The 17,012-nt window shown below is 41.9% G+C and overlaps 1 protein-coding gene across 2 annotated transcripts in view; it reads left to right on the forward strand.

The window, feature by feature from the left end:
* The window catches only part of LOC146552618 (latent-transforming growth factor beta-binding protein 2-like), a 90,230-nt gene that overhangs the window by 18,700 nt on the left and 54,518 nt on the right, over positions 1-17,012 (forward strand). For both annotated transcript variants that reach the window (XM_085256322.1, XM_085256323.1), the window contains exon 4: positions 16,334-16,593. In XM_085256322.1, the coding sequence (XP_085112448.1) occupies positions 16,334-16,593 (260 nt within the window). The remainder of the gene's footprint in view (positions 1-16,333; positions 16,594-17,012) is intronic.

Consider the following 17,012-nt stretch of genomic DNA (forward strand, 5'->3'; position numbering starts at 1 on the left):
TGTTGAAATGGAGTAATTGTTTCCGGGAATATTTTGATGGATTTTTATTGCTTACAGCTTCAGACTTATCTTGTCAATTTGTGCTCTACTTTGGGCTCGGGCCCAGTGCTTTTCTAATCCGCTCAAAGTCAGTTTAAGTGCCATAATTCGTTTGGGCACTGAGATCATCATTTCCTTTTTTGGACAATTTGTCATTTGGGTAATTTCTCTCCACCAACCCACTGAAAAATGCTCATGTATGTCTGACATTTATGGCGCTCCTCTTGCTAATTGCCAGGGTCTTGTGTCTTTTTGGGCTTTTTCGCTAGTATTATGGAATTATGCTGGATGAACTATGCACGTGTTTGTGGTAGCACAATAAAACTTAACGAAATGTTTTGGCAGATGGTTCATAAAAGAGTTTTTTTCCCTTTCCTCCTTCCTAAAACAATTATCTTGAAGTCATAGTAAATCTTTTAATCAATACAAGACTTCTGAAGATTGCACAGTTGCTATGCATATGTTTGCTTTGTTCTTGACTCACAGGACATATTTGCGTCCTGACTCACTGATCTGGGATAAATAGTGAGACTCGGCTGCAGGTTCAACATTGTTTCGAAGCCGACAGTGTTTCTGAATCATGAATACCCCAGCTATGACTTTTTCACTGTCGTGTTTCTGCCGAAGCTGACTAACTGCTTGTAAGAAGTGCTATTAAGTTTCCAAATTTCCAAGCATTAGTTGTTGTGACCAACATATTTCTCTGTCATTTTCTGAACAGAATAAATGCTTCGGCCAACATTATAAAATGTCTTCATTTAAACATTAATCAAATAGCTATTAGAATACTTGACTCTGAACACTTCCAGGAAACTATTTGAGCGCTTGTATGATTCACATTTAAAGCTTAGCCCTTGTGAACTGTTGCAGATTTTCTGCATTGTCAGCCTAGAATGATCTTTAAGGGGTGGAACAGTGCTCCCTCTGGAGAAGTGGTAGATGCAAGTCTCGGTTTCATATATCAGGCTGAGGTTCCACTGTTTTCAAAGCCAGGAAAGCGTGAGCAACGTGAGGTCACAGAGAGTGAGAGTAAGCTAGAAAGACTGGTGCCAAGGCTCAATGAAAGAGTAAGAAGACTGGAGAGGGGAGGACAGATGCTCAGGCTGAGATAGATCATGCTGGCCTTGCCCTCACTTATATACTGAGATAGCAGCTTCCCGGTGCATGCAGCATCCAGCCAGTCTCCTGTAATTATTCTACTACAGAAGGTGTGAGGTACTATATATGTCTTACTTGGAGCAGGGTTGGCTTGTTATGTCAGCAGCACCCTGTTACTAACCCTGCCTGTCAAGTGGCGCCAAGAGTAAGAAATAGTGTAGAAAAGGAATGAGTCAAACAAGGAGGGAAAGAACAAAAACAATGATAACAAGAGAAAAAGTCAACAAGGTAAGTTCCAGGATATACTGTAGTCGGATCTGTTGTAATTCTTCTGTCCAGACACGTTGCTTGGCCTCTTCACTGTCCAGTCAATACTCAGCTTTGAAGCCCAACTGCGCAAATGTCAGGAGGCGGCAGACAGGGAAAGTGTAGTGTCTGCGGCTGAGGTTTGTCAACATCTCTGAGAATCTGATACTTTCCTCAGTTTTCGGCAGGCCAGCAAAACTTCTGCGTCTGGACTCAGGCTTTTTTTGATTAGGCACAGAGTAACCGAAATTCATATTGTGGTTTGGTAAGTTTGTTACAGAGTGTTTTTACTTAACTATTTACTCAGTAACCAAATAGAGAATGTTGCAACATCATCTTTCAAATTGCCATTGCATGAAAGAAATTAGGATGTCAACACTTGACTAAAATATTTATTTTCTTTGGTTTTCCATTTATGTTTTTAATTGTGTTATATAATAAATAAGTAAATATGAAATTACTTGGGCCTCAGACACACAGGCCTAGAGTGTAGCTAATGAACTCCTGCCAACTTCCTGTCTAGGGAAAAAAAATGCATTCCCCACCCAGTTGGTGAGTAGTTGCTAGCTGGAAAGAGGGTGCGCTTGTGATTACTTTGGTCACTAGGAGATTGCTCGTAGTTTGCATGGAAGACACAGACTTGTCTGTATTTACTTTTCAAGCTGTAGAAATGAGGAACTTCAAAGTAAAAGTTTTGCCTTACTGCTGCAACCAACACTTTTTTTCAGTGAAAACTACTAGCAACTACCAGCAACCACTTGCCAACCAGTTGCATAATGCAGACGTTGCCCTAGTGATGGTTAGTTGCCAGGGAGTCACTGATTAGTCTCTAAGCCTGTATGAATGGGGTTGTACCGGTTTTACAGCAATTGGCAGCGACCTCCAGCAATCACTCGCAACTGGTCAGAGAATGCACATTTTTCCTTAGAGACCGGAGGTTTCCAGATGTTCGCCAACAGGTGTGACTGAGGCCTCACTTGAGCATTGTTATGCACAAACAACACAAAATAATTTATTTTGGGATTCAAAATACCTTATCATAATGTTATAATGTAATATTACTCAAGGTTAAAAGAGTCAAATATCACTCTGGAGGTATTCTCACCTTGTGAGGCAGCTGGATTGTTGCAAGACTCAGGAGAAGTTCATCTTACAGTCTACGTATGACTTTTCTGCAGTCAGGCTTCTTTTGAGAACTTTTTTACACCTATCACCCTCTTTTTCTTAAAAGGACCAGATTCATCTGACAGAGCTGCAGTGACTTCTTCCTAGCTTTCAAAGCTCCTCACACCTCGGCTTGCTTTTCCTCTTCTGCACTCTTTGTATCCCACTTTGCTGTTGATGTGGCTGGTGGATGGTGATAGCCAGGTTTTTGAAACTGCTTGGTCTTTGTCTTCCAGGATGGTTCAGTGTACAGTCCATTCCTATTACACGCCCCTGTTAATCCATATCAATTTGATTCTGTCTTCTCCTAAGCTCATGCATGGATCAAAAGTATGTTGTTTTTTTCATGCAAAATTTTATGTTTTCTTGTTGCAAGTCACAGTATTATGTTATTTTCTAGGCTTCCATCTAGCTTTTTTTTCTCAAAAAAACCTCTTTAAGTTTGTTTAGAAGAAAAAAGAATTAAGCTCATTATTAGCTCATTGTGTAAAAATTGTTTATTCAGTTACCTATTCAGATGTTTAGCCCAACTAAGCCAAATAAGCCAAATGTCTTTACATCTGTACAGGCAGCCAGTTAGCCAGCATCATATACAGTATGCCAAATGCGTGCTTATCAACAGTGCTTGACTGTTTGAGCGGCAGCTCAGCATCTGTCCGATCTCATGACCAACCAAGTTAAGGTCTTATAATTTTGTCCTCAACTCTCTGCATTTCCTTCTAGTCTTTGTACATTTATGAAGTAGAATAAATCAAATCTGCCAAAAAATGTGGAATATTTAAAAACCATTCACATGTCTTCTCTTCAGTTAAGACCCTCACCTTCTATTCATGGCCACGTGTCTTTATGTTGACCTAGGTTTGACTATGAATAATTTATCTAAATTATTTTTATCACATATTTTTTAACTTCTTATTTATTAGAAATGATCTCATCCATGGTGATAAATTCTTCCATCAAGAAAAACTGTTTCTTTTGTTGTCTGCCTTTTTTTGTGGGGGGACTGAGAATAAAGTGCACCATGAATACCCCCACTGAATGAATTTATGCTTGACGGCATAAAATAAAAGTCTTGGTGGGATGGACAAAACATATGAGGAGCCTCCTTTGCTGTGGGATTCTGGGAAGCACAATTCCTTGTCATACTCCCTCCTCCTGTATTCCTGTCTTCAGTCTTAAGCCTCTCTTCCGACCCCCTTCAGCTTTGTCCCAAATGTCCTAACTGCCTGTTTTGTGGGATTAACCATAAAACGTAAAACTCAGCACATTGTATATGGCAAGCCAATAACTGCTTCCTCCTCTGACCTGTAGAACAAATGCATTTCAGTGTTTCTTGTAATGTCTGTGGTGGGATGTCAGCATTAGATTCTGTAGATCACAGTTGGCCCCTGGTATGAAGGTCAGGGCCAATGATCATGTGTAAAGGGTGTATTCACCACCACCACCATGAGTCCTTCATATAATCTTCACTGCCTTGCCGTTCTCTGACATCAGTTCTCTGCAGGAAACAAAGCTGGGTAGAGCAGGATGTATGCTGCATGCAGGTTACCCCTCTAAAGGTCATCTCTCTCTGGTCTGTTACATGATCTGACTCAGGGCCAGCGTCGGCAGCTACATAGATAACAAAGCTGCAATTCATACCACATAGAATTCAAGCCGTTATGTTTAGACTAGACTTCAGGTCTGAAGACTTTCACAGTAGAAAATAAATGACACACTTTCAGCAAAAGAAAGTACATTATTCTAGCTATAGTGATACATCGTGGTGCCCATGATGGTACTGCTACTATACCCTTCTGTAACATGGTGGTTTGTACCTTACTGAGATTATGCTTAAACCTCAGTTTTACACAGTGCAGTGACATTGTACAATATGAAACCTTTTAGAAACGTACAAACCAATTAACCTCACATATATTTGAACTGTGGGACGGAAACCCACCAGAAACAGGCCCCATAATTTGTTTTTGGTCAAACGTAATGTCTTCTAATTTTGGAGAAAAGGCAGATTTCTAGGCCTGAGGTAGAGTTTCCACTTTTATCTGTCCAAAGTTCACTGTTTAATGTGAGAAGAAAAATCAGACCAGTAAATTAAAGCCAACACTTCAGTTGATTTTTGATTGTCATCCATCGTTTTCCACTTACCCAATGCGGGGCCTATCCAGCAGCCATAAGGCAGGAAGCAGAGTGCACTCTGCATAGGTCTAATACAGAGAGAAAGACAACCATTCGCTCTCACATTCACACCAATTTAGATAAACCAAACTCCACCAAATTCATGTAGCTGGACTGCGTGCGGAAGCAGGAATAGTCAGAGAGAACCTACAAACATGACACGGAAAGCCCAAATGGTTGGAGGTAAACCCAGGACCTCTTTGCTGTGAGGCAACAGTGCTAATCCACCAAACCACTGCTCCACATAGCGTAGCAGGAGTTTTATTCTTTCATTTTAGATTGTGGTGGCACACAGATAATTTGACTGTTACAGTGAACCCTAAAACATCTTGTTCATAGACAGACAATGTAAAGCAAATTGAACAAAGTGATCACACTGATTATATTGAATGATTGCAGCCACAATGCTAATAGTAATTTAATCAAATTTATTATCATTGTTAGAATAAGTATAAAACATATAATACAATCAATCTGATTAATAATCACTATGATGTGCTCAAAATGTACAACATAAAGTCGTTCAGTATTGTCAGATTCAGTCTTTTCACAAAAAATGATTCAGTGCAGTCAGGTAGGAAATATAACTTTGGGTTTAAATGCCACTAATATTGGAAGTAGTGGATAAAACGAAATTGGATCATTGTGTCATCAACACTGGTTCTTTGTTTGAATTTCCTCACAAGTAATTCACTTGAATTACTACAAGAAAAAGAAAAACGCCCAGTGTTCTGGTCACACGTACAGGTTCTCTGCTTATATCGGCCCCACCATTTTCCTAGTGACTAATAGGGCTGGCGGTTATGTGGCTTGTTGACTCAAGGCTTTGTACATAGCCACACAGCCATTTCTCAGAGGAAACTGTGGTTGTAGTGGCAGTTTTCCATGTTAATCATGGATCACTGGTTGCTTTCACTCCCACTCCAGACAAACCACACCACCAGCGCTGCTGGGACCTGTCAAAATCCCCTAGGTGTACTCTGCACCTGCGCTGAATTATTGTTTTGCTGTTATCGCCAGTTTTCTTAGGAGCAATGATCACAATGCTTGCCGAGGAATTTCAGGTATCAGACGCAAGAGAGACAAAGAGCTTAAATGCAGAAAGGCAGGAGTGGATATTCGCTCAGGAAGCCTCTGTTAATACAACTGAGTTGAGAGGATAATAAACTAAGAGCAGCCCAAATCCCACATTAGCTTTACATCACATGTTGCACTTGAAACTTATAACTTTGATCAGATAAGTGTTTTCTTATGACTGAAACATATATCCAAGGCTCAGCCTGGGAAAGTTTTCTGACTGTATCACCTGGCAGTCTGCTTTGCTACTCAAAGAAGAACTGTATAGAATCATCCTCTTTTTTTGGCTGCTCCCAAAAACAAGGAGAGCTACACAGGAAGTATGGTTAAAGTATAGTAAAGGGGTAAAAGTTAATTCCAGCAGGTTGTGTGTGCTGCTCTCCTCTGAATAGGGCTCTCTTCTAAACCAGGCATATGACTGCATGTCTAGAGGACTGATTTGTCTCCCGGCATGGGAGTGAAATTGTGTGGAGTCAGGTTCACCGGCTTTCTGCTTGTTTATACAGTATTTTGTGCTGATGTTGCAAACTTGACATGTACCCTGAAGCTCAATCCCTGGTGAGCTTTTTTTTTTTAAATTTGTGAATGGCCCAGGGCTTTCTGGAGTATGGCTTAAGGTCATCTGTTGTGGTTTTACAGGACTTGATGTGGTATTGGAGGATGCAGGGGGTCCCTTTGCTTTTGCATTAATATGCCAGAGTAGAGCTATGGAGGCTACACTGTCCTTAAGTGAACCCTCCACATGATAGAAAAGGCGTGTTAAATTCGTCTCAGCGTGAAATAGTAAAGATTGATCAGCTATTTTTCATTACACTTATTACTATGCACATCTAAATGTATTCTAGATTGCTGTATGTGAGCAATTTTAACACACAACAATACTAACCGAGCCAGGCCAGGAAGAGTTGGTGTTTTTTTTTTCCTACAATCACAGAGCCAAACGAGTCCCATGAGTGTTTGGCTTCCTGCTAGGCCAGAGGGAACAAAGGACCATAGAGAACTCAGCAGTCAGCATGGGACAGATATGTCTTTCTCTCCCCCGTCCCACCTCTCCTAAAGCCCCATCTGAAACACTCTCTCTGAGTCGCCGTGCCAGCGGGCTCTGCGTCCGTGGCCAAATCCACCTCATCAAGCTGGCCTGTGCAGATGCAGCTGTCGGACGGACAAATACTGTACAGCAATTATAGAAAGAAAGAAGCACGCCTGTCCCGGAATGCTCTCCGGCCTCCACCTCCGGCACTGAGGCAGATGGAGATAGCATCAATCAGACACATCTCCCAGATATGGGGCATGGTGTTGAAAGCATGAATTAGCAGTATGGCTATGCATGGGACCAGTTAATCCATTCAGATGTCAGGATGTAGGGTTCCTGTGGGTTCCACTGGGGGATGAAGTAGACCTCCAAAAGTTTAAAACTATACAAAAGTAGACCTCCAAAAGCGGGACTTGTTCATGTCTACATTTCTGCCCTGTGGTCCCTGTAAAATTTCTTTTCAAACCAGCATTATATTCCAATTCAAAAATTTGCTTAATCACTCTTCTAAATGGAAACCCTTTTTGGCTTATCGTGAAAGCAGTCTGACATATGACTCTGACCAGCATATATAGCCTCAGTCAGCAGTTGGTAATGGCTCTTCCTGCTGACCTGTCTTGCGGCATTTTTACTAAGTTAATGATCAGAGCAACTACAATAAACGGGAGAATATTAAATGGCTTCTCAGCTCACCAGGCCTGCAGGCATTTTGGTTCTGGCCCCTGAACCACAGCAACCACACTGATTTTCTTTCATCCAGACTCACTGCTTCCTGGATTTGAAAACCCTGCTTTTTAAATGCTGAGGCGAAAACTTGGCACATTGGCACGGCTACTGCCTGCCCCCTCCCACCCCCCGGAGATAAAAAAAGGGAGCTGATTATTTCACAGGTGCTGGCCTGCGCTGCGTTTGAGCAGACGGCAGGAGTCATGTGTTTTGATCATGTAATGTCGGCAAACCTCAGTGAGGTCAGATTTACAGAAAATCTATTTTCATGCAGACGCTGGGGGAAGTTATACCTATAAAATTAAGTGGAACTTCATCTCTTCATTTGTCTGCGCGGCACTTCGGCTGATCCGAATAACAGTCTTTGCTCAGTCAATTTCTCAAGACCCTTTTCTGCTTTCCATGGTGCACCAGGCCCAGTTGTTGCACTAATATAAGACTCTTCCCCTGGGGGAGAATAAAAAGCTTTCTGAATCAATCCAGCCCCACTGTAACTCATTTCACCCAGGCTCTGGCTGCTACTAGTGGGATTCCTGGAAGGCCGTCCAGAGAGAACATGATTTAATCCAGCCTCCGTGGCTGGTGCGATAAGCCCTTAGACACACCCATATTTTCACAAGGGGGAATATTCTGCCAGGACCCACAATTATCCAAGTCATAATGACTAGAGATGTTATCAAAGAAAGACTGGGCCTTAATTGCTCACTGATGTTTGGCCTTATGCGGCCACGTATACGAGAAAAACCTGTTTTAGTAGAGAGGAGCTTATCGTTAAAGCAATGCACATGTTCCAGTGACTAGGTGTTTCCTTTTATTCATACTTTATATTATGGGACAGATGTTGGACCACTGGCACTTCTGGCACATTTAAATTGAATTTCAAAGGTGCACTCAGTTAAAATTTGTTCATTTTCATATACAGTGGAAAGAGAAAAAGTCACGAATATTGGAAAAATTCTTTATTTTTTCTTGCCACAACTTAAATGAATAGACCGTTATCACTCTCTTGCCTGTGCAGCACATTTAAGCTTGGTCGAGGAGGAGATGAGGCATATTTTGTGACCCGTTAAGATATTTGCTTCAATCTAAGACTCAGATATCAGCATGATTATCCTGCAAAAGATGCTGCGACAAACGCCAAGACTCTGGAGGTCAAAACATTTACTACCAGACATTAAACATTCACAAAAAGCTGTAATTTAGGGTAAGACTTTAATGTGACAGAGGCTGGTGTTGAGTTATTTTTGAAGTTTCACTGAGCACAAACTTTACCACTATGCCATTGCATGACCTTGTTGCTATGAGGAAGGACACAACAACAATAAAATGAAAGTGTCCTTGGGGTTGGATATTATATTTATTGGTGCATGTTTAGGATCAGACCTCAGGGTTTTATTGAAAGAAACACACAGGGACCTCGGTGGCGAATGATGAATGGATGAGAGTGTTCTCCATAAAGTCTGAGGAATGAGATGTGTGACCGCAGTGGGGTTTTGGCCACCGGTGGTGCAGATGGTTTGGTGCGTTGACTGGGTTGGTAAGAAAGAATAAATTCTGTTTCAGACTTCTTTCACCTCCTAAAATACACCAAGGCTGTTAAGTCAGACCAAAGTCTCCTAACCAAGCATCTCCCCCATTTTCCTGGGGGGCGGGGGAGATCGAATATGGCAAAACAAGGCTATGATTTCAAAGCAAAAACCAAAATAGACTCAAAATATCCAATGAGTAATTAATTTCTTATCAAATATCAGATACAAACAGCTCAGATTTAGCTAAATCAAATTCTGAAGCAAACAAGTCATAGTTGGCAACGAGACTCTTAGCCATCCTTCAAGTATCATTACTGCTAATCTGGAATATTTTCTATTTTCCTTGCTACATTGTGGTTGGAGTCTTGGACCATCACACAGATTCACAACACTACTGGGATTTGAATAGCAAAACACGAACAAGAGTCAAGTGTGTATGTTCTTGAATAACACCTCCTGGGACTAGTTTCAACAGTGTGCACTCTCCCTCCTTGTCTGCAGGCTTTAGTCTGTGTAATGCGGAGCACCATCTGCTGTAGAGATTTTGCTGAAAAATGTCCTTGCTGACGTTCTCAATTGTAAAATATTGTACACAAAGATGGATGATTTCTGTCTGTTTCAAAGATGTTCTCGGTTTAATGGTTTTTTTGTTTGTTTGTTAGCTGCGTGGCTAATTCTTTCCGAGTTCAGATCTCGTAACCGTTACTTTGCCGCATAGTAGGAACCTTTGGAAAGCTTTGGAAAATGGCCAGCATACTTTGTTATACCCCAAACTTTTTGTACCCCCTCGCAAAGTGCGCCGTACAGTTCACAGTGCTCCCTCTTTGACTGCGAAAGTGCACGTCTGTCGTGAATACGCTCATAAATCTTCTCTTTTCTTTGTTGCCAACAACAGTGTTTGCAGTGGTTGAGTAGTACAAGGTTTTCATTGTTTCAGCTGCTGTTTGCACATTTTTTCCCAGTTTTGTGCTCCCCCCCCCCCTTCAGTTTGAGCGATGATATGCATATCCAAACATAACTTTTTGAGCCGAACAACAGCGTTTAGCGCTTCCTCTGAATGAAATGGATGTGAGTAAACTTTGATTTACACTTGGTCTTTGATGACCGTCATTTATTTCCCCATTTAACAAGTAGGCTTCAAATTGCCCTAATTATGCTCAGCTCTTATGTAATAAGGGTTCTTTTGGCTGATGTTCCATGTTGGAAAGAGGTAAATGGAGCTATTTAACTTTTTGTTTAAATAAGAAGAATAATGACTCGATTTTCCTCAGCGCTATTGAGTGACTCTTGTTGATTGGTTTTAAACCTGCTGATGGATTCAGAGGTTTGCCACTCATCGCTCCAGAGGTTATGTCCTACTCCACAGAAAGAAAACTAAAACTGGACCAAGTGACAAGGCTGAGAGCCACTGTGACCCAGACTGGGATGCTCGTGCCAGACACTTCTGCCTACTGTCAGACTGTCTTGTTTTGACAGTCTCGTCAAAGCCAAATGGCTCCATCTAACAAGCAGACAAGCTCTTCGTATCAGCCTATTTTCTGCATTAGCTACTAGAAGTCAACAACCCAAGCCATTACATGTGGCTACAGACTTTGGTATTCTCAAACAAATCAAAATGAAAAATGTGCTATACCAGGTTGGACATGTGCTGAGCTTCAAGTGGTGAGCAAGCTAGTGAAAAACCATTTAATATCACACAGTCCTGACCTTTCCAACTTATTCAGCATCCTGAGGCCAGAAAAAACGGTTTCTGCCTGAAATACGTTAAACTGACAAGTGTGCTTTATATAGCAAGGAGATTTATAGAGACAGTGGGTAATGAAAGCGCCTCAGAGACAGAACTGTTAGTGAATGAATCAGCTGTGGCCCATACATTACTGCGCTGTGCTTCACATAAACACTTATCCGGCGTCGTCATGCAGTGTGGGCTACGGAGACAGTTTAAGGTGTAAACAGTTCTTGAAAATCTGGGTCACTGCATGCATGTGTGTGTGAGCGAGTGCTCGGGGTGAGCAGGATCATTAGATAAATCTTGAATTTCTGTCGGAGCAAAAGGCTAGACACCGGGCAACTTACAGAAACAACAGTCACCACTGGGATGGTTGGAAGCGGTGCTTTTCGAGCAACTGCTGTTGGAGTTTCGTGGTGCTTAAACAAATCCAGATAGCTGACTTTATCCACATTTATCCTCGCCCTTCCACAGATCACAGTCTTAACATGAAAATTCATGCTACACCTGCTATTTTGTTTGGAAGCGTCACTGAGTTGGAGGATCTGTAGTCCTTTTGACTGTCCTCCAGTTCTTGATATTGGCTTGTTTTCACAGTGCTTAACTGTGTACTGTTTGTGCTCCAAAAATGCCTCCTCTCCAACTCATTTGAGCCTGACGAGGCTGGAACAGGCATTCACGCCGGCTGTCATGCCTTTGTGAGAGCTAATGTTCACATATTGTAATGCTAAATGAGTTCAAAGATACAGTATGTCGCAAGCTGAGTGCCAAATAATACTTTTTGCAGTGTTTTGGAAGTGTTGCAGTGTTGATTCATGTAGAGCTTATATTCTTGGCCCCGAATGTGATTTGTAATTTCTTCAGATGTGATGAGGTTTAGCTTTAAATGTTTTCCATGCATGTGAAATGAATGATAATGAGTGATAGTGGACACTGACAGTTACTTCATGTCTTAGTTGGAGGCTTCCTTTGCTGTCAGATACGAGCTGATGCTTTGATCAAGTGTTTGGATCAAGATTTATCAGAATTCGTTCTCTCTCTGTGAATATAATTACCGAGCACATGTTCTGAACATGAATTATTTCATTTCATGGGCTTAACTCAGACAAACTTTGCACTATATGGTAGTGTCCAAGCACAGAGCATCTATAACTATAAAATGGATATAACCTCATTTTACTTTATGATTTCAGAAGCTTGCACTACTTTGGGCCTTGCTAGTGAAATCATAAATTACATTATGTGTGCTTATTTTGGAGAGTGATATCTGATGACTACCAATTTTACGTCTGCATGTGAAGTGCTGCAATTGTGCTTTAGGGAGATGGCGGGGTCTTTCTCATGCTATAAAAGCGTCTCACCAGAAAGTCAGATTTAATATCTGGTATACCGGCATGTACATTTTACTGATGCTTTAGCATACGCCCACCCACTGCCTGCTTCTAAAGCTTGCATTGGATTTGAGAATGGTATTTCCAGTCTTGGTGTCAGTTCATATTTACTGTTTTTGTTAAAAGGTTCTGATTATTCAGAAAGGGAAGTAGATGTCCCTGCAACCTTTCAGTATTTAAATAACATGAAGCAGTATCTGAGTAAGTTCTTATCTGTCTTTTGGTGTCAGCTCTTGGGTTTCTACGCTTCATTATTAGTACCTGCTTGGGCTCCTTTTGCCTGCTTTAAATCTTCAAACAAGGTGCCGGAGTATCCCTCAGAGATTTTGGTCCATATTGACATGATATCATCACACAGTTGCTGCACATCCACATTATTACTCTCCTGTTCCTCAGGCTCAACACAGCAGGATAGATTCATACTTTTATGTTGTTTTCACTCATTTCTGATTGTAACATCCTAATCTTACTGTAGAAATTTAGACTCATCTGACCAGGCAATATTGTTCCACTTTTCTGCTGCCAAATTTTAGCGAACCCACGTGAATCTTAAACTAAGTTTCCTGTCTTTAGCTGCCTTAGTCAAAAGTTCAGCTTTTTGTGCATTCAGAGATGCTCTTTTGCATAGCTTTGGCATTTGAGTTACTGTTGCCTTCTGACCATTCTGCTTTGACCTCTGTGATCAATAAGGTCTTTTAAACCAGAGAACTGCTGCTCACAAGATTCTCCCTTTCTCACCACAAACCCATGAGATGGATGTGTAGAAACCCCCAGTAAATCAGTAGTTTCTGAAATACTCAGAACAGCCTATCTGGCACCAACAGCTATCCCATTTAGAAGCAACAAAGCCACTTAAATCCCCTACTCGGTTTGAACTTAAGGCAGGTCGTCTTGACTATGTTTACTTGCCTAAATGCATCGAGTCACTGCCATGTGATTGGCTGATTAGTAATTGTCCTTGACAGTTGAAAGGTTGTACCTAATAAAGTGACCAGGCAAGTGAATGTGTTTCCTCTTTACCAACCTATATTACATGCTAGCGTTGTCTGTTCTGATTGGTGCTTGGTGAGAGCTTTTTGGATTTCATAAATGCTAAGTAGCTTTGTTGAACTGAAAAGTGTCAGATGATACCAGCTGCTGAAAGACTGAGAACTACGCAGCTATTATTTTTTTTTCCCATTCATTTTTATTTGCCTTATTTCAGAATTTGTACCATGTGCTCAGCAGCTCTGTTATTGCTGACTTAAGTGATTTAATTAAAACTGTATGGCCATTGCTTGATACCCCAAACATTACTTCCATCTGTCTGTACAGCCCATGTCCCATGTAAACTTCGAAATTGCTTTCAAGTCACCCAGAACAAGGGAGGGGAATGATTCCGCTTTAAGCCACAGAGGCCTTGACGTCAGAGTGAGGTTGTGCTTGCCCCGTGTGCTCCCTGATCTGCAGGCAGAGAGGGTAAACATGAGCTCACACTGGGAGGAAACCACTTGGCCATTGAACATACGAGAGGTAGACAGAGCAACATCTGGCTAGGCCTAGGAAGTGAGGCAGGATGCTTGCAGGTCAGGTGTCACTGTTAGTGATGGAAAAACCCAATCACATTTGAGCATGGAAGCGTAATGGTCTTTTGCCACCTCCTGTCCACCGTTATTACCTTGGCAGTAGCACCTCTTGTTTCCCTGTGTCACATCCTTTCTCCAAAATCTGCCCATATCTACGACAGCTGGGACATGGTGTGTCTGTGTTTGCTTTTGTGTGGACAAATATGCATTTTTGTGCGTGTGCGCACATGTTTATTTGCTTGATTATTGTTGTGAGTGTGTGTGGGGGTTAACAGAGCTGATTTGTGATGTGTGGTTTAAAAAAACACAGTTTTGTACAAGTGTTTATTTGATCTATCCAGCATAGCTCACCTTTGTCCTTCACTGCCTGTCTGTCAGGGCAGATCAGTGGGATCCAGATGTTTTTTTTTGTTTGTTTTTTTGTTTTTTTGCAGGGCTGAATCCCGGCATTCCAAAATCAGTCTTAGTGTCACGGTCCTGGGTCTCCTGACCCAGCGTTTTTAGTTCTTTGTGATTTTTGTATTATTGTACTTGTGTGTGATTTATTCTATGGCTTCTAGTTTTGATCCCTTGCCCTTCATGTCTCTCTGTGTCCCCTCTGTTCTGTGTAATTGTGTGTCTTTGCATGTTTGAGTTTCTTGTTTTCTGTCACTCTGCATTGTGCATTATGTTCTCATGGTTGGTTTTTTGTTACTCTCTCTAGTCTAGTCTCTTGTGTTCCCAGCTGAGTATTTCCCTGTGTATTTTGGTTCTTAGACCTCTGCCTTATGGTTTATGTCTCTGTATTTCTTAGTTGCTGTCTCCACTGTGTCAAGTTCGCGTCTCTGTGTGATACTTCCTGTTTTACTTTGATGGTCCGTGTCTCATGTGAATGCGTCCTGCTTTGCTTGTCTCGTCAGTCCTGATTTCTCCCAGCTGTGCCCTCCTTCTGTGTCTCATTCCCCTCGTTACTTCCCAGTGTATTTAAACCCTGTGTTTCTCTGAGTCAGTGTCGCGTCGTCCCTCATGCTGTGTGGATCTCCCTGTGTCTCCCTGTGAGTTCTTAGTTTATGGTTTCCCAGTTTAGTCTAGTTTTGTATGTTTGTTCTACCAGCAAATAAAGCTGTGTTTTGAGTTCACCTCCCCGAGTCTGTGAGTCCTGCATTTTGGGTCCAACTCCTGCCTGCCGCACAGCGATTCATGACACTTAGACCCAGGTAGGCTTGTCTGCCTGTCTGTCTGAGAGGCACGCGCCTCCTCCAGGTCACTCACATGAGCTCAACTTCCAGGTCGTGCAACACTGGCTCAGTAATTGACCCAAATGAAATGCTCACTGGGGAAAAAACTTGGCCCCTTGCAGCCCTGGTCGAGCTTTGTTCGTCGACCCCAGTTTTAATACTTCCTCCAGTTCAACGCAACACTCAGGATGTTGCTCTCTGGTTGGCCACAGTCAGACAAAACAAGGAGTTCATAATCTAGTCATGCAGACACAATGTGTGATGGAAAGATCTGATGTGTTTAATCACACACTTTTCTAAGACGAGCCACACACAGACTCTCTTTGGCTGCCTAATATTTTGTTGGCCAATCTATTCCTGTGAAATGGCTTTAAGATGTCTGCAGTGTGCTGTCATATGTACACTGATACAATGGTGGGTGGTCATTTTAACCATGTTCAAAGATTCAAAGAAGAAGGTCCGCTTGTGTGAGCCAAAAGTTCGACCTTCAGACTGCCGTTACTGTTTTCTTCTCTTGGATTCGTGCAGGAGAGGACCAAACAGAGATCTCTGCATACGATTATTCGACACGTTTTTTGTGGGTGACAGTAGAGACTTTTGTTCTCGTACAACATTTGACTGAAAGACTAAGTCCACTAATAAGCAGGTAATGAGCGTAATATTTACAGAGAATAGATGTCCAACTGATTTGAGAAGCTGACAAAACAAGAAACTGAGTTTTGTTTAAAAGATTAAAAGTTTGTTTTTGGAACCTCAAAACCGGGAAGTTGAGGATGTGGTGCTCACAAGCACATGAGTCTGTTTGCAGAACCCGACAACCAATCAGAAGTAAGTTTGCTTACTGAGAGGATGGCCTGAAAGATATGGGAGCTAAAATAACTTGTTTCTGATGGTGATAAAACTGAGGGATTGCATACAAATAAATAATAGCTGTTCTAGTGGAGATCCAGAATAACAGTATGGCGCTGAGAATACAGTGTTAGGCCCACTGTTATTTTATTTTAGCATTGTAGTGCTTAAAGAATGATTCAGTAAAATCAGTTCCATTAAACTTCAATGTTTTATTCTATAAAATTGATTAAGTATGATTAAGTAATCTATGAGCTAGATGCCATGTTTGTCTCTTAGGAGTCCTACTTTCTGTTGCACACACTGAGCACACTTACACTCATGGTGACGTGTATAAGATGCTCATGGGTGTATCTTTGTGACTGCATATATGTGTGTGTGGGACGTTAGCTTTTGTCTGAGGTCATGTGTTTATGGCCTTGTGATAATTTACAGGACCCAAGTGAGACGGGGACCCCCTGACTCCTCCCCTCAGCAGACCGGGACCTCCCGTACTGTGAAACGTTATCCATCATCCTCTGGGCCTATAACCTCCAACGCTCTGCCCAATGGCAATGGCTACTCTAACGGCAACGAGCACGGGAACTGGTATGGAAACAGGAACGGGCATACCAACACACATTCCCACAATACTCACAGGCCAACCAGCAACAGCCAGCTGCACGGACAGTTCAGCAATGCATTATTACCAGCAGGTAAGTGTAATGAGACTGAATACATGTAGGTCTTCCACTAGAATATTTGTGAATATCATAAATCGTGGCTCTGTTATCATTTCACATCCTCTGCCCCTAGCTACCTCAAAACAAATGCAATCGCTACGAATGCCTGATGAAATTCAGAGTGACCACAATACATGCATACACTTCCTGTGGTGTCATTGTTCAACATTAGCCACGAGGAAAAATTGGCAGCGTCCCAGGATGCACTTCCTTTCTCCCTCTGTCCAAACACCTCACACCCTCTGTGGTCTTCATCACATGCACAGACGTTTCGTATCAAAGCTATTGCAGTTTGAGCATGTGCGAGATTGCGCAGTTACGTACTTCAGAACCTTTGGGAATTTACTCAGACACTTCTCTGACATGATAGACACTGGACCCTGGTTGCTGTT

The sequence above is a fragment of the Mchenga conophoros genome, linkage group LG19 (assembly GCF_057382185.1).
Source record: "Mchenga conophoros isolate Kocher_MC1m ecotype Shallow Benthic linkage group LG19, M_conophoros_male_GT1.1, whole genome shotgun sequence".
NCBI classification, from domain to species: domain Eukaryota; kingdom Metazoa; phylum Chordata; class Actinopteri; order Cichliformes; family Cichlidae; genus Mchenga; species Mchenga conophoros.